This window comes from Parasteatoda tepidariorum, chromosome 11, assembly GCF_982258835.1.
Source record: "Parasteatoda tepidariorum strain Cologne lab strain chromosome 11, Ptep-v5.0, whole genome shotgun sequence".
Lineage (NCBI taxonomy): Eukaryota > Metazoa > Arthropoda > Arachnida > Araneae > Theridiidae > Parasteatoda > Parasteatoda tepidariorum.
This window is the reverse complement of record NC_141765.1, coordinates 82500214-82515481: the sequence shown is the minus strand read 5'-3', so window position 1 is coordinate 82515481 and position 15268 is coordinate 82500214. Positions and strand designations below refer to the sequence as shown.

General features: G+C 28.3%; 1 protein-coding gene across 3 annotated transcripts in view; it reads right to left on the bottom strand.

Moving 5' to 3' along the window:
- The window catches only part of Msh6 (DNA mismatch repair protein Msh6), a 202780-nt gene that overhangs the window by 110419 nt on the left and 77093 nt on the right, over window positions 1-15268 (bottom strand). For all 3 annotated transcript variants that reach the window (XR_015430286.1, XM_087154646.1, XM_087154647.1), the window contains exons 16-17: window positions 12591-12711; window positions 6343-6451 (exon numbers count right to left, since the gene is read on the bottom strand). Coding sequence is in view for 2 of the 3 variants with exons in the window: in XM_087154646.1 (XP_087010772.1) it covers window positions 6343-6451; window positions 12591-12711 (230 nt within the window). In the remaining variant the exon portion in view is untranslated. The remainder of the gene's footprint in view (window positions 1-6342; window positions 6452-12590; window positions 12712-15268) is intronic.

Below are 15268 nucleotides of genomic sequence, written 5' to 3'. Positions count from 1 at the left end.
TGTTGTCCTTAAGTATGTGGAATGCATATTTTTTCTAAAATGTTACATAATTTAAGTATAACAGTTAGATAAATGATTTTCATTGTGAAAATATATTAAAAATAAGTTATTTGTTCCAATACATATTTATCAATTCAATAAACTTATGCGTGAACATAAAATTTTGGATTTTACTTTTCATAAAGACATGTCCTTAAGTACCTGAGCGCCGCTGTACAGTCCGCAAAAAAATAAAGATATCACCCTGAATAACTTTCGTTCTAATGATCCGATTTTCACGAACTAAGTGTCAATCTTAATGGTTCCTGGGGGTGACCTCAAATATGCTAATTAATTAGTGCTAACTATTAATTAAGTTACGAAATCAGACACAAAAACGTACTTTCTCTGAATAAACATATATTTTTTTTTACATATTTGGAATCTAGACACTTGAATTAGGGGGGGTAGACAAAATTTTAAAACAATTGGGTCGTAAATTGGGTTGCAATAAAGGTTTATATATTTGGCGATAGTCCAGAAAACCGCCAAAAAAAGTCGCCTGCGCAAATAAATATTTTAAGATAACCCTTGACTGATTCAAAAGAGAAACGCTTAATTTTACTAGGTTGCTAGGCAACCAATTTCTGACTGTAAAAAATTGAAATAATGTTTTGTGATTGCTCTGAGAGGTTTAATTAATAGTTAATAGAAAACACCTCTAAGTTTCTAGGCAATAGACAATTTTTAAGTTCATTTATGTCCAAAAAGCAAAAAATAAATAAATAAAATAAAAAATTTTTTTAATCTCTTTTGAAAAGAAAATTTGAATCGATTTATAAGTTTTCAGAATTTAAATACATGAACTTTTTATCTGATATTATTTAGATTATGCTATTTTTGCTATATTTATTCGAGGATTTCATACTAAAATCAAATTAACATAACTTATAATAGCTATATACAAAATTTTAGGGATAATGATTTTTACAGCTTTAATCGAGTCTTCTAGGCATGAAAGTTTGAAGGAAAAAAAAGTGCATGAAAAATAAAATGTAGATTGTATAGTAATTCTAATGCACATTCACAAGGTTTTCTGTAATTTACGATTTCTTTTTTCTATAACTCAATGAATTGCTGAATGTTTAGTGGCATTTTAAAAACATTGAAATATGTTATGTTTAAGAATAAGATATAGAAATAATATGTTGCATATTGTATGATTCATTGTTTAAAAAATTGCTTCATTTTGCTAGATATTTACGTTACATGGTTTTCTTTGGATAAAGATGATTAGCAACACACGAGCAAAACTGTGAAGGCCTTCTTGTCAAGCAAGAAAATTGAGGTTTTGCAGTGGCCCTCCCAATCACCAGATCTCAACCCGATCGAGATGCTGTGGATAAATTTGTGAAACAGCAATACCAAAAAATTTTGGTGATTTATGAAAATGTGTCCAAGAAGGCTGGCCAGTTATACCTCCTGAGCGATGCCAAAGATTAGTAGATTTGATGCCCCGTAGATTTGAAGCAGTAATTGCCGCAAAAGGCTTACACACTAAATACTAGCTCCAAATCTTTATTTTTTTAAAAAATTTTTTACATTGTTATTAATTTTATTAACGATAAAGAAATATTTATTTTGTTGTCCTTAAGTATGTGGAATGCATATTTTTTCTAAAATGTTACATAATTTAAGTATAACAGTTAGATAAATGATTTTCATTGTGAAAATATATTAAAAATAAGTTATTTGTTCCAATACATATTTATCAATTCAATAAACTTATGCGTGAACATAAAATTTTGGATTTTACTTTTCATAAAGACATGTCCTTAAGTACCTGAGCGCCGCTGTACAGTCCGCAAAAAAATAAAGATATCACCCTGAATAACTTTCGTTCTAATGATCCGATTTTCACGAACTAAGTGTCAATCTTAATGGTTCCTGGGGGTGACCTCAAATATGCTAATTAATTAGTGCTAACTATTAATTAAGTTACGAAATCAGACACAAAAACGTACTTTCTCTGAATAAACATATATTTTTTTTTACATATTTGGAATCTAGACACTTGAATTAGGGGGGGTAGACAAAATTTTAAAACAATTGGGTCGTAAATTGGGTTGCAATAAAGGTTTATATATTTGGCGATAGTCCAGAAAACCGCCAAAAAAAGTCGCCTGCGCAAATAAATATTTTAAGATAACCCTTGACTGATTCAAAAGAGAAACGCTTAATTTTACTAGGTTGCTAGGCAACCAATTTCTGACTGTAAAAAATTGAAATAATGTTTTGTGATTGCTCTGAGAGGTTTAATTAATAGTTAATAGAAAACACCTCTAAGTTTCTAGGCAATAGACAATTTTTAAGTTCATTTATGTCCAAAAAGCAAAAAATAAATAAATAAAATAAAAAATTTTTTTAATCTCTTTTGAAAAGAAAATTTGAATCGATTTATAAGTTTTCAGAATTTAAATACATGAACTTTTTATCTGATATTATTTAGATTATGCTATTTTTGCTATATTTATTCGAGGATTTCATACTAAAATCAAATTAACATAACTTATAATAGCTATATACAAAATTTTAGGGATAATGATTTTTACAGCTTTAATCGAGTCTTCTAGGCATGAAAGTTTGAAGGAAAAAAAAGTGCATGAAAAATAAAATGTAGATTGTATAGTAATTCTAATGCACATTCACAAGGTTTTCTGTAATTTACGATTTCTTTTTTCTATAACTCAATGAATTGCTGAATGTTTAGTGGCATTTTAAAAACATTGAAATATGTTATGTTTAAGAATAAGATATAGAAATAATATGTTGCATATTGTATGATTCATTGTTTAAAAAATTGCTTCATTTTGCTAGATATTTACGTTACATGGTTTTCTTTGGATAAAGATGATTAGCAAATAGCATCCACATGTTTCGATACATTCTGAAACTTACGTTCGCAAATTCACCATAATATGTCGCACAGCATATTCTTCAATTACGATAAGCTACATTTACCACCAAATACTGCTACTATGATTATTTTTGTTGTATATATATATATATATATATATATATATATATATATATATATATATATAACGTCGTTGCCGAGTGGAAGGATTAAAACAGGTCATAGGTCGGGAAGGAGGGTACAAAATTTATTTATTAATTATTAGACAAGAGCAGTCATGAGAATGAGTGAAAGTGCACATGAAAAGTTGCGCTCCTTGGTTATATGTTAGGGAAAATCTTGCAAAGTAAAATCCGTAATATGTCTTAATTTAGGGAAAGAGGGAACTCTTAGTAGTTGCTATTGGTTTATGAAATAGATCGAACGTTTCCCACACAAGAGCAAAGGGAAAAATGTCCTGCTCTTAATTAAATGCATACTTGAGCCAAAAATAGATTTAAGAACAGGATGTGGTTTTTAAAAGTGTGAGAAAGTATTTCGTTTAGAATAATTAATTGCGATGAAGTTTTATAGCAAAGAAACTAACATAAAAAGATTAATTGAAGCTTTTTATGTTACATATATATATATATATATATATATATATATATATATATATATATATCTGATATGATACTCTCTTTTTAAACAGAGCTCGTAAGGCCCTTAAGATACTGAAATGGGGGCACGAAAACTTAAAAGATTTTTTTTTTCCTAATGCCCGCCTGTGTTAACATCAGTCAATTCAGGCATCTACAGGGCGACAGATATCTGTGTGGCCTAAGGATTCCTAACGAGCATCAAACATTCTCAAAATTAAGTGTTCATTCACTGGAAAATTTAGTGTTTATTCAATTTAAGAACTGTTCCTTCACTTGGTTATCTTACTACTTATTATTTAAACCACCAAAAGCTTAAAACAATATTATGTAAGTTATCTAAATTTTTTTTACATAATTTGCATTTAATAACAAATATGTCGACATGCATTTAATAACAAATACGTCATTTAGCTAAAATTACAAATTTTGAAATTTTTATGATTTTTTTTTAAAGACAAGCTAAGCTTAAGTATTCCTTCACTGGTTAGTTTACCCTATAAGATTTTGAGAAATTTGCGATGTTGGGAGAGATGCTTAAAAATGTTGACTGCGTATTTTTATTAATATTTATAAAATATATATTCAAGAAATTGATGAATATTTTATTCCAAATTTATTCATTCGTATGTATATTATTGAAATTTTATCAGTTATTGAGAAAAAAAAAATTAAAAAAAATCACATTAAAGAAGCACAATCTGTTGTATAATCATATTCTATCAGAAGCATGCTTTTATAAAACTCCACATTCTCTGAATAAAATGTATTTTATTCAATAAAATGTTTTATTCAAATTTCTTTACTAAATTGCAAATAGAATTTTAGACGACTAAAGAAGAAACATCGTATTTTATAGTTTAAAAAAATAAAAATGAAAAGATAAGCAAACGATTATTAGCGAAAAAAATATGAATGAAATTTTATGCTAAGCGCGCGAAGTCAAGTTCCTCGCAAGTTTATCACATTTTAATATTAATCGCTCCATTTAATCATTTCTTCATTGTCGCCAAATTATTTTTTTAAAAATAATTAATTTTAATTTTTCTCAGCTTCTAATAAATAAAAACAGTTGAAACTTTAGATTTTTCAATTGAAAAATATGTAGATTAATATGGTATAAAAAAATTCATACCTTATAATTCAAAAATTTTTCATCCTTAATTTAATTAAATAATAAAAAATAATTAACAATTATTAAAAATTATTTTTTTCGTAAAATTATCTTTGGGTAAATGAGTTTTATGACTGGGTGAAATTTTCTTCGAATTGCTTTATTAGTTTTTAAAATATGACTAAAAACGTAAAAAGTGAAATTAACATTAAGGGGTACGAACTTTGGATCGCTCTCCTGACCAAACTATGGGGACCATATTTCCCAGATTGCGGCTACCCCCTATATTTTGAAGGTTAAAAATCCAAATATGTAAGAAAAAATATATGTTTATTCAGAGAAAGTACGTTTTTGCGTCTGATTTCGTAACTTAATTAATAGTTAGCACTAATTAATTAGCATATTTGAGGTCACCCCCAGGAACCATTAAGATTAACACTTAGTTCGTGTAAATCCGATCATTAGAACGAAAGTTATTCAGGGTGATATCTTTTTTTTTTTGCCGACTGTACACACGGCATATTTCCTTGCAATTCTATCGTTCAGAAATATTTTCCAGAACAGCACAATTAAAGGGGAAGTTGTGTTCTATCAAAAATGTAATAAAGTACAGTTCTGCCTTTATAACAGAATTGTCGTCAATGGGAAATGAATTTTTCATAACTTTGCAAAAATTTCACAGCGTCTTTGTTCTTTTGCCTATATGTGTGCCACAAAATATCATTCTTGCCTCTGTAAATGATTAAAATATCATAAGCACAAACGGAACAAAAAGTATAAGTGCTACCTTTCCTCAAAACAATAATGGAAGGAAATATATTGGTATATGATTGGTTGCATATTTTTCTTTCGACATCAAAAAAATATTGTTTGGTTAAATATATAAAAAAGAATCATGAAAATCACCATGCAATCCACAATGTTTAAGTTGAAAAAATTAGCTTAGATCAGATTGTTGCCCATCGTTAACAAGAAGCACTAAAATTTGATTCACAATAACAATTTCAACTATTGAGTGGTAGAGTTTCCCCACATCTGAGACGATAGACATCTCTCAATAACTGAAATCGATATCGTCCTGTGACATCACATGAAAGGAAAGGGACAAGATAAGAGATTCCGAAGGCTCCTGAATGTCCAAATAGGAGTGTGAATGTGAACAGGGCAAGGTGGAACGTGAAAACTAAGATGAGGCACATGCAGCTGCTCTTCAGCCAATTGAAAGCTTGACAAGAGGGGGACGAAATGTTACATGGGAAAATGGAATTTGTGCAAATAGAAAGACAAAACTTTCATGGAAAAACCAGGTAATTTTGAATTTGACCTTCCACAGAGGTCAAATTCGGACGATTTTGGAATCAATCCCGAAGGGCAGAAGAAAAACACAAAATTGGAGAGTCTCCCCCAGAATGCAGGAGAGCTGGCCCATCTGTTGGCATATCAGGTTCAAATTTCTTCAGAAATTTGAGGCCCAACTTTACTTAGACAAAATATAATTAAAAAATAATGAAAAATAAAACTATTACTAGAGTACTCTAGGGTCATGAAACTGTTATTAACAAGAGAATGATAAATTCCTGGAAGGATATGAACAGAGTTTTGTACTGTGAAATATTTATGTTACTGAAAAGAGTAATTGAATATAAATTCTATAGAAAAACTATTATTGCATCAAAAATAAAAATATTTCTTACCAAAATTTGTTTCACAGAAATTCAATGTTCCAAATAAAGTTTCTTCTGATTTAGCAGATGGCTGATTTGGTACAATTGCTAAGTTGTTGAGAGTAACATTGTCAAGAATCTAAAATCGAATTTGAGTAATTTCTTTAAAAAATAAGGGAAATAACCTTTATAAACACTAAAAAGCCACTACGTCTTCAATTCAGAAACTATTAGGATTATATTTTTTTAACTGTGCAATGGGACGAAAACTTCAATGTGCAGTTAAAACTAATAATGCACATATCAACAAATGTCTCATTCAATAAGTTTTTTTTTTATATAAAATATAAATATTTACAAATCACAATCACATATAAGAAAAACATAATACAGTATAAATTCAATATGACAAATAACTTATTTTTCATTCATAATTAGGTTTTTATTAAATGTTTATTTTAATTTTTATATCAAAGAGTTTTCACTCAAAATCTTGTTAAGCTGAATACTTTTTTAAGCAGAAGATGAATTTTCCAGAAACAATTATTTCACAGTTGTGTTATAGCATGAATCTCTCAAACGTTTCATTATCTGACTGAAGAATCAAGGCTATTTTGATAAGTTTATTCCCTTGTTAAGTATAAGTTACTTCCCATGTCAACTTAATTTATCATTGTATCCAGTCTTAAAACATTCCTCTTTTCTTTCATCTCTTTGTACATTTCCTAATTCAGCAAAGGCAAAAGAAGATGCATTGTTTTCCTTAGACCAATAATTAATTTAACTTTATTGTCTTAATTTTTTTTAAAAATTCGATGTCTTAAAATCATCTGAAATGTTTAAAAATAGATCAGTTTGACAAAAGGAAAGAATGGGCAAAAGATAACACTAACATAAAAATATATATATAAAAACTGAAGAATTCAAATATATTTGCCTCATTAATAAAAAACAGATATTTACCAATTTCTTGTGTATAAAGTAAACAAATACAAGCTTGGAACATTTTTAATTTTATTATTTCACAATAAATGTTAAAAGTGACATTATAATATATGTTTTATGTAAATTTAAAAAGGAGAAAAGCAATAAAAAAGGGTATGGTTGATAATATATTTTTGTAAAACATGTCAAGTCCTTTGAGCTCTTAAGTAAGTACTTTGAGCTCTTTTTTGTTTAATCTTTTGAATAGTGTTTAGATAACTTTATTTATTAGTTCATAAAAAAGTTGTGTAGCGTATCTACCACTACAAAAATACAATTCCTAATCACTAATACATAAGACATGTTAACTCGATTCTATGGTGGGATACCTTTTCATAGATGAAGGTTGACATTGTCTATAACTTCTATCTCCACAGTTGAAGCAGTGTTTCTTTACAATATTTTACTTTTAATATATGAGTTCTCTTTTTTTTTTCTTCTTTGTAACTAAGCAAAAACTGTTTAACAACCCTTAAGAAAGTACCCAAAATAGTAATCTTAGTAACATATATTTAACTTTTTTCTAATTTTAGAACATAACTAAATATAAATAAAGCAATTTTTTTAAGGGCCTTAATTAAACTTTAATTTTATTTTTGTTACACAGGAGCCCTAAAATATTAAATCTAAGAATTTAGAAAATATTTTTTCAAATCAAGTGCAAATGTGAGAGCAAAACCTACAATTTTATAATACCACATTAACAACTCTACAGCAAATTGTAATGCATAAATAACAAAATATTTTTTTTCTCAGGTTAATAACACGGTTACCTGAGTTATGAACTAAAATCTTTAAATATATGTGGAACAGGGTGCATAGTCAAATTTTTCAACATAAAATAAGCACTTTAGAAGCAATCCAAAAATATTTTTAAGCTTTTTTAAAAAAAAATCATAATAAGGCATTGTTGGCAACTTTTTAACAATTGACGGTTTTAAAGGTCATGTCAAAAAAATATATAGATATAGTTTTTTGCAAGTCATATTTGGCTATAAAATCTTATAAAAATTAAACTATTCAACTATTATAACATAATAAAAGAAAAAGTAATTAGGAAATTTATTCTAATAACTGTACTAAATATTGATGGTAACTTAATTAAACCCTTGAATTGATTGATTTTAAAAATTAACTCATTTAAACAAACATTTATATTTTGGTAAATTATAATTAGTTTACTTCTCAGGGAAAATTTTATATTTATGATTGATTGGAAATATTGATGTACATATAAGCAGGAGTGCAGAAAATTCTCAGTCCTTAATATTTCCTCAGAAAATTTTTTTTTTTAATTTTTTTTAATATTTTTATCGAAAATTTTAATATTTCTTTCTTTTTCTTTTAATACATTAACTCTTTTTAATATTTTTGGAAGGTAAAGTTTACATAAGAAAAGAAATTCGTTTGATTTTAGATTTTAGACAATTCTTGAATAAACAAGCATTTGTTAAAATTGTTAGAATTCAAAAAACTTTGATATTGTAATAATTTACTAAATTAAAGGTCCCGCTCATGAACTTAAAGAATTCAAACTAATAAATACACAAATTAGCATTTAATGTTTTTTTATTTTAGCATGGAAAAATTTGCAAAGCGGCAAATTTTTTAACAGTAAAAAATTTTGCAAAAAATTTTTTTAGACGGAAAATTTTTCTTCGGCTGTTTGAATGTCCCTCAAAACCTTGTTCGCATGGTTACTATTTCTGCTAACCTGCATATAACAAATAATAAGAAACATTAAGAATTTTTTTTTCAAAGTCAAGATCAGATTGGCAACCACTTTAGTTTTACTTAATCTAAAAAATCTGCCTAAATCATTGCATAAAATAAATAAAATCAATATTTAGATTGATAATTAACATCTCATAGTTATTACTTGTAATATATTAAGAGTACCATGCTTTTAGTGAAATCAATTAATAATTTAATGATTTCGGCTATATTTTTTATAAATGATATACAATCGAACTTCGCTAACTTGAACTTCGATTTCACAAATTTTTCGATACGTCCAAGGAAAAAAAAATTCCCTTCTAATTTCCTATACACTCAATGTTAAAAAAAACTTGATTTCACGAAATTTTTTTCTAATTCCTCGATAACTTGAATTTTTTTTCCATAAATAGTGTAGATTTTTTTCCTGAAAGTACAAAAATTTTCCAAAAAAAATAAATAAATAAATAAAAAATTTAAGAATAGAAAACTAATTCTCATAATGATAAACTTTAAAAAAAAAAATGGACATAAAGACGCAGTAACACATTGAAATCACTTCTCTTAACCCCCCCCCCCCTCAGTAGAAATTCTTGTTTTATTGTTTCCTTATCTCGTTTCAGTCAGTTGCCATTGCAATGCAATGAACATCTATTCTCTCTTTGTCCTTTTATTCTGCAAGGTTATTTCTTGGGGTGGTCCAAAGAAAACCAGAAATGACGGCATGAACAAGAATCAAAAGGTTGGGTGGCTTCCAAGAAGACTGTAAAATTTCTTATCATTGCAACAAGGGGTGAAAGATACGTGTGAATGCATGCCTGTTTTGTTTCGCATTCAAGCTACCAAACAACCTCCTAAAAAGTTTCCTTTCTCGGTTATTTCAGAGAAAATTAGAGCACTTAGAGGTTGGATCTTTGGCGAGTCATTTGTTTAAAATGGCTAGCAAACGAAAATTAAACACGCTTTCAGTAGAAATAAAGAAGAAAATCATTGACGAAGTTGAAAAAAATTCTAAAAAGAAAAAGGAAATTGCACATGAATTTGAGATTCCAAGCAGTATGCTCTCGACAATTTTTAAAAAAATAAAGCAGTTATCTTAGAAAAGTTCGAGGATGGCCTAGGCAAGCGAAAGAAGTTAAAAACCTGTGAGTTTCCCGATATGGAGAAGGGCCTTATGATGTGGATTACACAATGTAGAAGTCAAAACATCCCTCTAGATGGACTTGTAATCAAAGAAAAAGATGAATCTTTTGCAAAAGAATTAGGTCACTTAAATTTCAAAGGAAGTAATGGCTGGTTTGAAAATTTTAAAAAACGTAACAACATTACATTTTTGAAAATGTGTGGTGAAAGTGCTTGTGTAGACGAAAAAGTTTGTGAAAAATTTAGGAAGAAAATATGCTTGATTGTGAAGGATTACGACTTAAAAGACGTGTTCAATGCAGATGAAACCGGACTTTTTTTTAAATGCACTCCAGACAAAACTATGCATGTAAAGGGTGAAGCATGTCATGGAGGCAAGAGAAGTAAAGAGCGTTTAACTTTATTGTTTTGTGCAAATATGAATGGAACAGAAAAGTTAAAACCATTGATGATAGGGAAATCGAAAAAACCAAGATGTTTCAGCTGCATAAAATCATTTCCTTTAGAATATGAAGCTAATCTAAAAGCTTGGATGACATCAAACCTTTTTGAAAGCTGGCTTAAAAATTTAAATAAGAAAATGAAAACAGAAAAAAAACCCCGGAAAATTGTGCTTTTCATCGGGACACAATACCATACCTAAAATGGAAAACGTAAAAATTTAATTTCTCCCCCCAAACACTACCTCAAAACTTAAACCACTCGATCAGGGCATCATCCAAAGTTTAAGGTAAAGTATCGTCATCAAGTGGTTAAAAAAATCCTATCCAAAATGGAAGATGGGGTTTCACCATTCGGTGTTAGTGTTCTACAAGCTATGCGAATGGCTGACAAGACATGGAATGATGTGTCTTCCTCTACAATAATGAATGGCTTCAAGAAGGCAGGATTCATTAAAGATCACGAAAGTAGTCAAAGAATCAATAACGTTAATTCTGCTGAAAACTGCACTGAAAATGATTGGGACAGATTGACCGGACTCATGAAGCTTGGTGACATGGAATTTCATGACTTTGTAAATGTGGATGATGCAGTAACAGTGTGTGGTCAGTGAGATGACAATGATATTATCGCTCAAACGAAAGCTTCTTGTAAACTATCAGAAGAAGAGGATGAGGAAATCGAAGATTTACAGCCCAATGTTACTAACAAACAAGCACTTTCTGCAGTGGACACTGTAAGGAGATTTATTGAGAGGCAGCCGAATATGCCAGAGGAGACATTTAAAGCTATAGTCCACTTAGAAAGTGTTATAGAGAAACTTTCTTACACATCTCAAAAGCAAACAATTGAATCTTTTTTTAAATGAAAGTGTAAAAAGTGTTTTTAGAATAAATATGGAATAGTAATTAAGGTATGTAAAGAGCATTTTTCTTTATTCTACCATCGATAACATGAGATTTTCGATAATTCGAATTTTCGGTATCTCAAATTTTTCTCCTCTTCCTTCAAGTTCGAGATATCGAGGTTTGACTGTATTAATATAAATTTTAATTTCAGTGGTATATATTGCAAGTATTGTGCATGATTTAGTGTCTAATAAAATGACCTCAATGTTAATAAAGAAAGTTGTCCCAAGTTTTTGAAAGTTCTTATCAGATTTCGAAAATTTTTGACACTTAGATAGGTTTTTGAAAACCAGTTTTTAACCTCAAAATCCCAACTCTGTAACTAGGATTTACACACTAAAAAAATATATATCTTCTTCCTATTGTTGAAAGTTTTTCATAAATACATTAACAAAATGCAAAATAATATCCTAAGACTTTATATGATCATGATAAAATAACTAGTTTCTGACAAAGAACTCTTTTTGTGATTATATTAGCTGCCATAAAAACAATTTATACACAATTTTAAAGATATCAATAACAATAATAATAATAATTCTATTTTTAAATTGATAATTATTTTATATAATTATGTAAAAAAATTTAAATCAAAATTATAATTAATTTAACTATTATTGAAAAAAGGTTTATCTAGTGTATTTCTTAAATTTAAATAAAAGTTAGTTATAAAAGCATATTCATAACTAAAAGCATGATAAAAATGATAAATTCACACTTAGACTTCAGTTTTTAGTTCAAAACATAGCTAACATTATGTAAAATCTACACACAAAGTTTAAACAAATCTATACTTAACTTTTTTGTAATGTGTGTCAGCATAAAAAGATTTTCTCAAAATCAATGTTTCTTTGAAAATTCATTCAAAGCATGTAATTGCTATTCTATATCAATGAGTTAACAAAAACAATTATACAACCAGATAGTTGGAAAAACAACTATAACTTTGATTCTAAAGATCGGAGAACAAAAGTTTAAAAAGATTTAGAGAGCCAATAAACCAAATTTTAAGTATAGACCATATAAAAATTTCATAATTTTGTCTAAATTACCTATTAAAAATTAAAAACATCATAACTCAATTACCATATATTTCCGATCTTTTTGAAAAGCACTATTTGAAACAACCGCTTCATCAATAGGTTTATAAGTTTCAAACAACTTCATTGTAAGCAGACAATCTTCAATGTAACACTTTTTCAAGTAGCTTAAAAAGAACAAAACACTATTCAAATATTTAAACAAACCAAAAATGAATTTGAATATGGTTAGAAAAAGATTTTCCGCTTAGAAAATATATGGTTTAAGTTTTGCATTGACTATTTTTGCAGTGGAGGTGGGTCAATTGGTTTACACTGCTAAATGGAAGTGTGTGCATATTGTTCACACACAATCTGTCTAAATCCATAACATTTAAACATCAGATTTAGTAAATAAGTTGACAAGAAAAAATTACTGACCTAAAGCAAGATTATAAGTCTCAGAGAGAAGAATTTATGAGGGAAATTTATTAAAGGAGAGTGATTTAGTTAAATCCATGTGATTTTGCTAGCTTGATCTCTACTTATTGCAAGGGACACTTTAGGTGCATTTTTTCCCCAGCATATTTATTCTATTTATTAATCTATTCAAAATAGCTCTACTTTGGCTAACTCTGTTGCTTTCCTTCTATTTTGTGGTACAGTGTTCATCTGCAATGTTGGCCAGTGGGATAAAGAAATGGAAGAAACAAATAAATCATTTTAATTTAATTAATTTTTTGCTTAGTTTGAGTTCCCTTTGTACATAGCATATCAACATGATTTAATAAAACTTTAAATTTTTTCTCCTATATTATTGAGTTGAATTGCAGAATGTGCAATGTGCTTGTCCCACTGTATCTATCTTTCTACACACATGAGCTCATAAGATCTTTCTAGCAATTTTTCGGTTCAATCCAGTTCTAGCTAGGACTGGGCGATGCAAGAAATTTTATATCGTGATACATCGCCTGTTAGACATCGCGATATAGCGATTTAGCATATGTTCAAAAATTATCCATCAGAAATCTTTAAATTAAACAAAAATAAATAAATTCAAAACAAAATGTCTTAAGTAAAGAAAAAAAAAGCAAGCTTTATTTTAATTTTTTTAAATTAAAAATGACTAAAGATCTATTGGTTTAAAAATAATAATATAACAAAATATTTTACATACATGCATTAAAAATTAAAAGAAAAAAAAACGAAAGGAAAAAAACAAACTAAAGAAATGTTCACTTTAGTAAAACGTTTTTTAAATTATTTGCTGAAAAAAAAACTTGCTTTTGAAGCATAGTTAGACCTTCTTTAATTTATTTATTTAAAATAATAAAGTTGTATTAACTAAGGGTCTAATTCTATACTTAATGAACGTAAAAATAAACTTAAGTTTTTTATTTATTTATCATTATTTTCTTTTTTGAAAATAAAATCGACTAAGAATTTATTTGTTTAAAAATGATACTGACTGTCTAACAAATTATGACACAAACAAGTACTGAATGAATTTTAAGAAAAATTAAATATATATATATACTTTTAAGTACTATTGTTAAATTACCAAAAAGAGTCAAAACATTGCTTAACTTTTTATTCAATTGAAATAAATATTTGTTTTAACTAATAGCCAATTTTTTTATAATGAAAAACGACTGAAGATTTATTTCTTTAAAAATAAATCAAATTATTATACTAACGTGCATTAAATAAATTTTTTAAAAAAACTAACTTTTTATAACCAAGTTAAATACAAAATACCCCTATTAAATTGTATTGCTTAAAATGCAAAACAATAATTAAAAAAACAGGAAGAATCTTTTTTTTATTCAAACTTTCTTTAATAAATTAATTAATAGATTGAGTTCAGAACTAAGAACGAAAATTTAAGATAACAGCGATTGTGCAACGATTGTCAAATCCTCACAGACACACACACAAAAAAGTGACGAAATAATGCACAAAGACATGATCGCTAAGTAGCAAAAATCTCACTAAAATAATTTACAAGAAATGTTAAATCTTGACGAAATAAAGAGCACAGCGATCACAAAATAACCAGTCCAGCTGAAAATAATCTTCAAGAAAAGTTAACTTCAGCAGACAAAAATGGCGCATAAAGAAACTATGCATAGCGTTCTATTTCAACGCTGATCCTCGCACGAAACCGGGAGTTCTGATTCATTTGCTGTTCGTTACTCAGCATCTCAAAACTAACATTGTCTTCGTAGCTAGACGCTATCAACAGCTCTGCAGTTAGACGAAATCAAAATAGTCATCGTCAGTGCGCTGCATTGTAGGCAAGGATTCTCACATGTTAAATCAGATTTCTGATGCATCGCCTGAAACGATAGTCACTATCGGCGGCTTAAATTAAATTTCTGATGCATCGCCTTAAACGAGAATCAATCTCGGCAGCTTAAATCAAATTTTTGATGCATCGCCTGAAACCATAGCCACTATCGGTGGCTCAAATTAGATTTCTGATGCATCGCCTAAAGCAAAAGTCATTATATCGGCCTGCCGATATATGCATAACATCGATAGTTCGCGATGCATCAATTTATAGCCCAGTCCTAATTCTAGCAAAATGAATTTCTAGCTATTTGTTCCAATTCTTTCAGATCAGAACTAGTAATGATGAATTTTATCTTAAAGTAATTTAAAACCACAAACAAAAAACATAAAGCTGATCCAGAATACAACAAACTTTGGATTATAGACTTAGTTAACTCAAAATTCACGTGC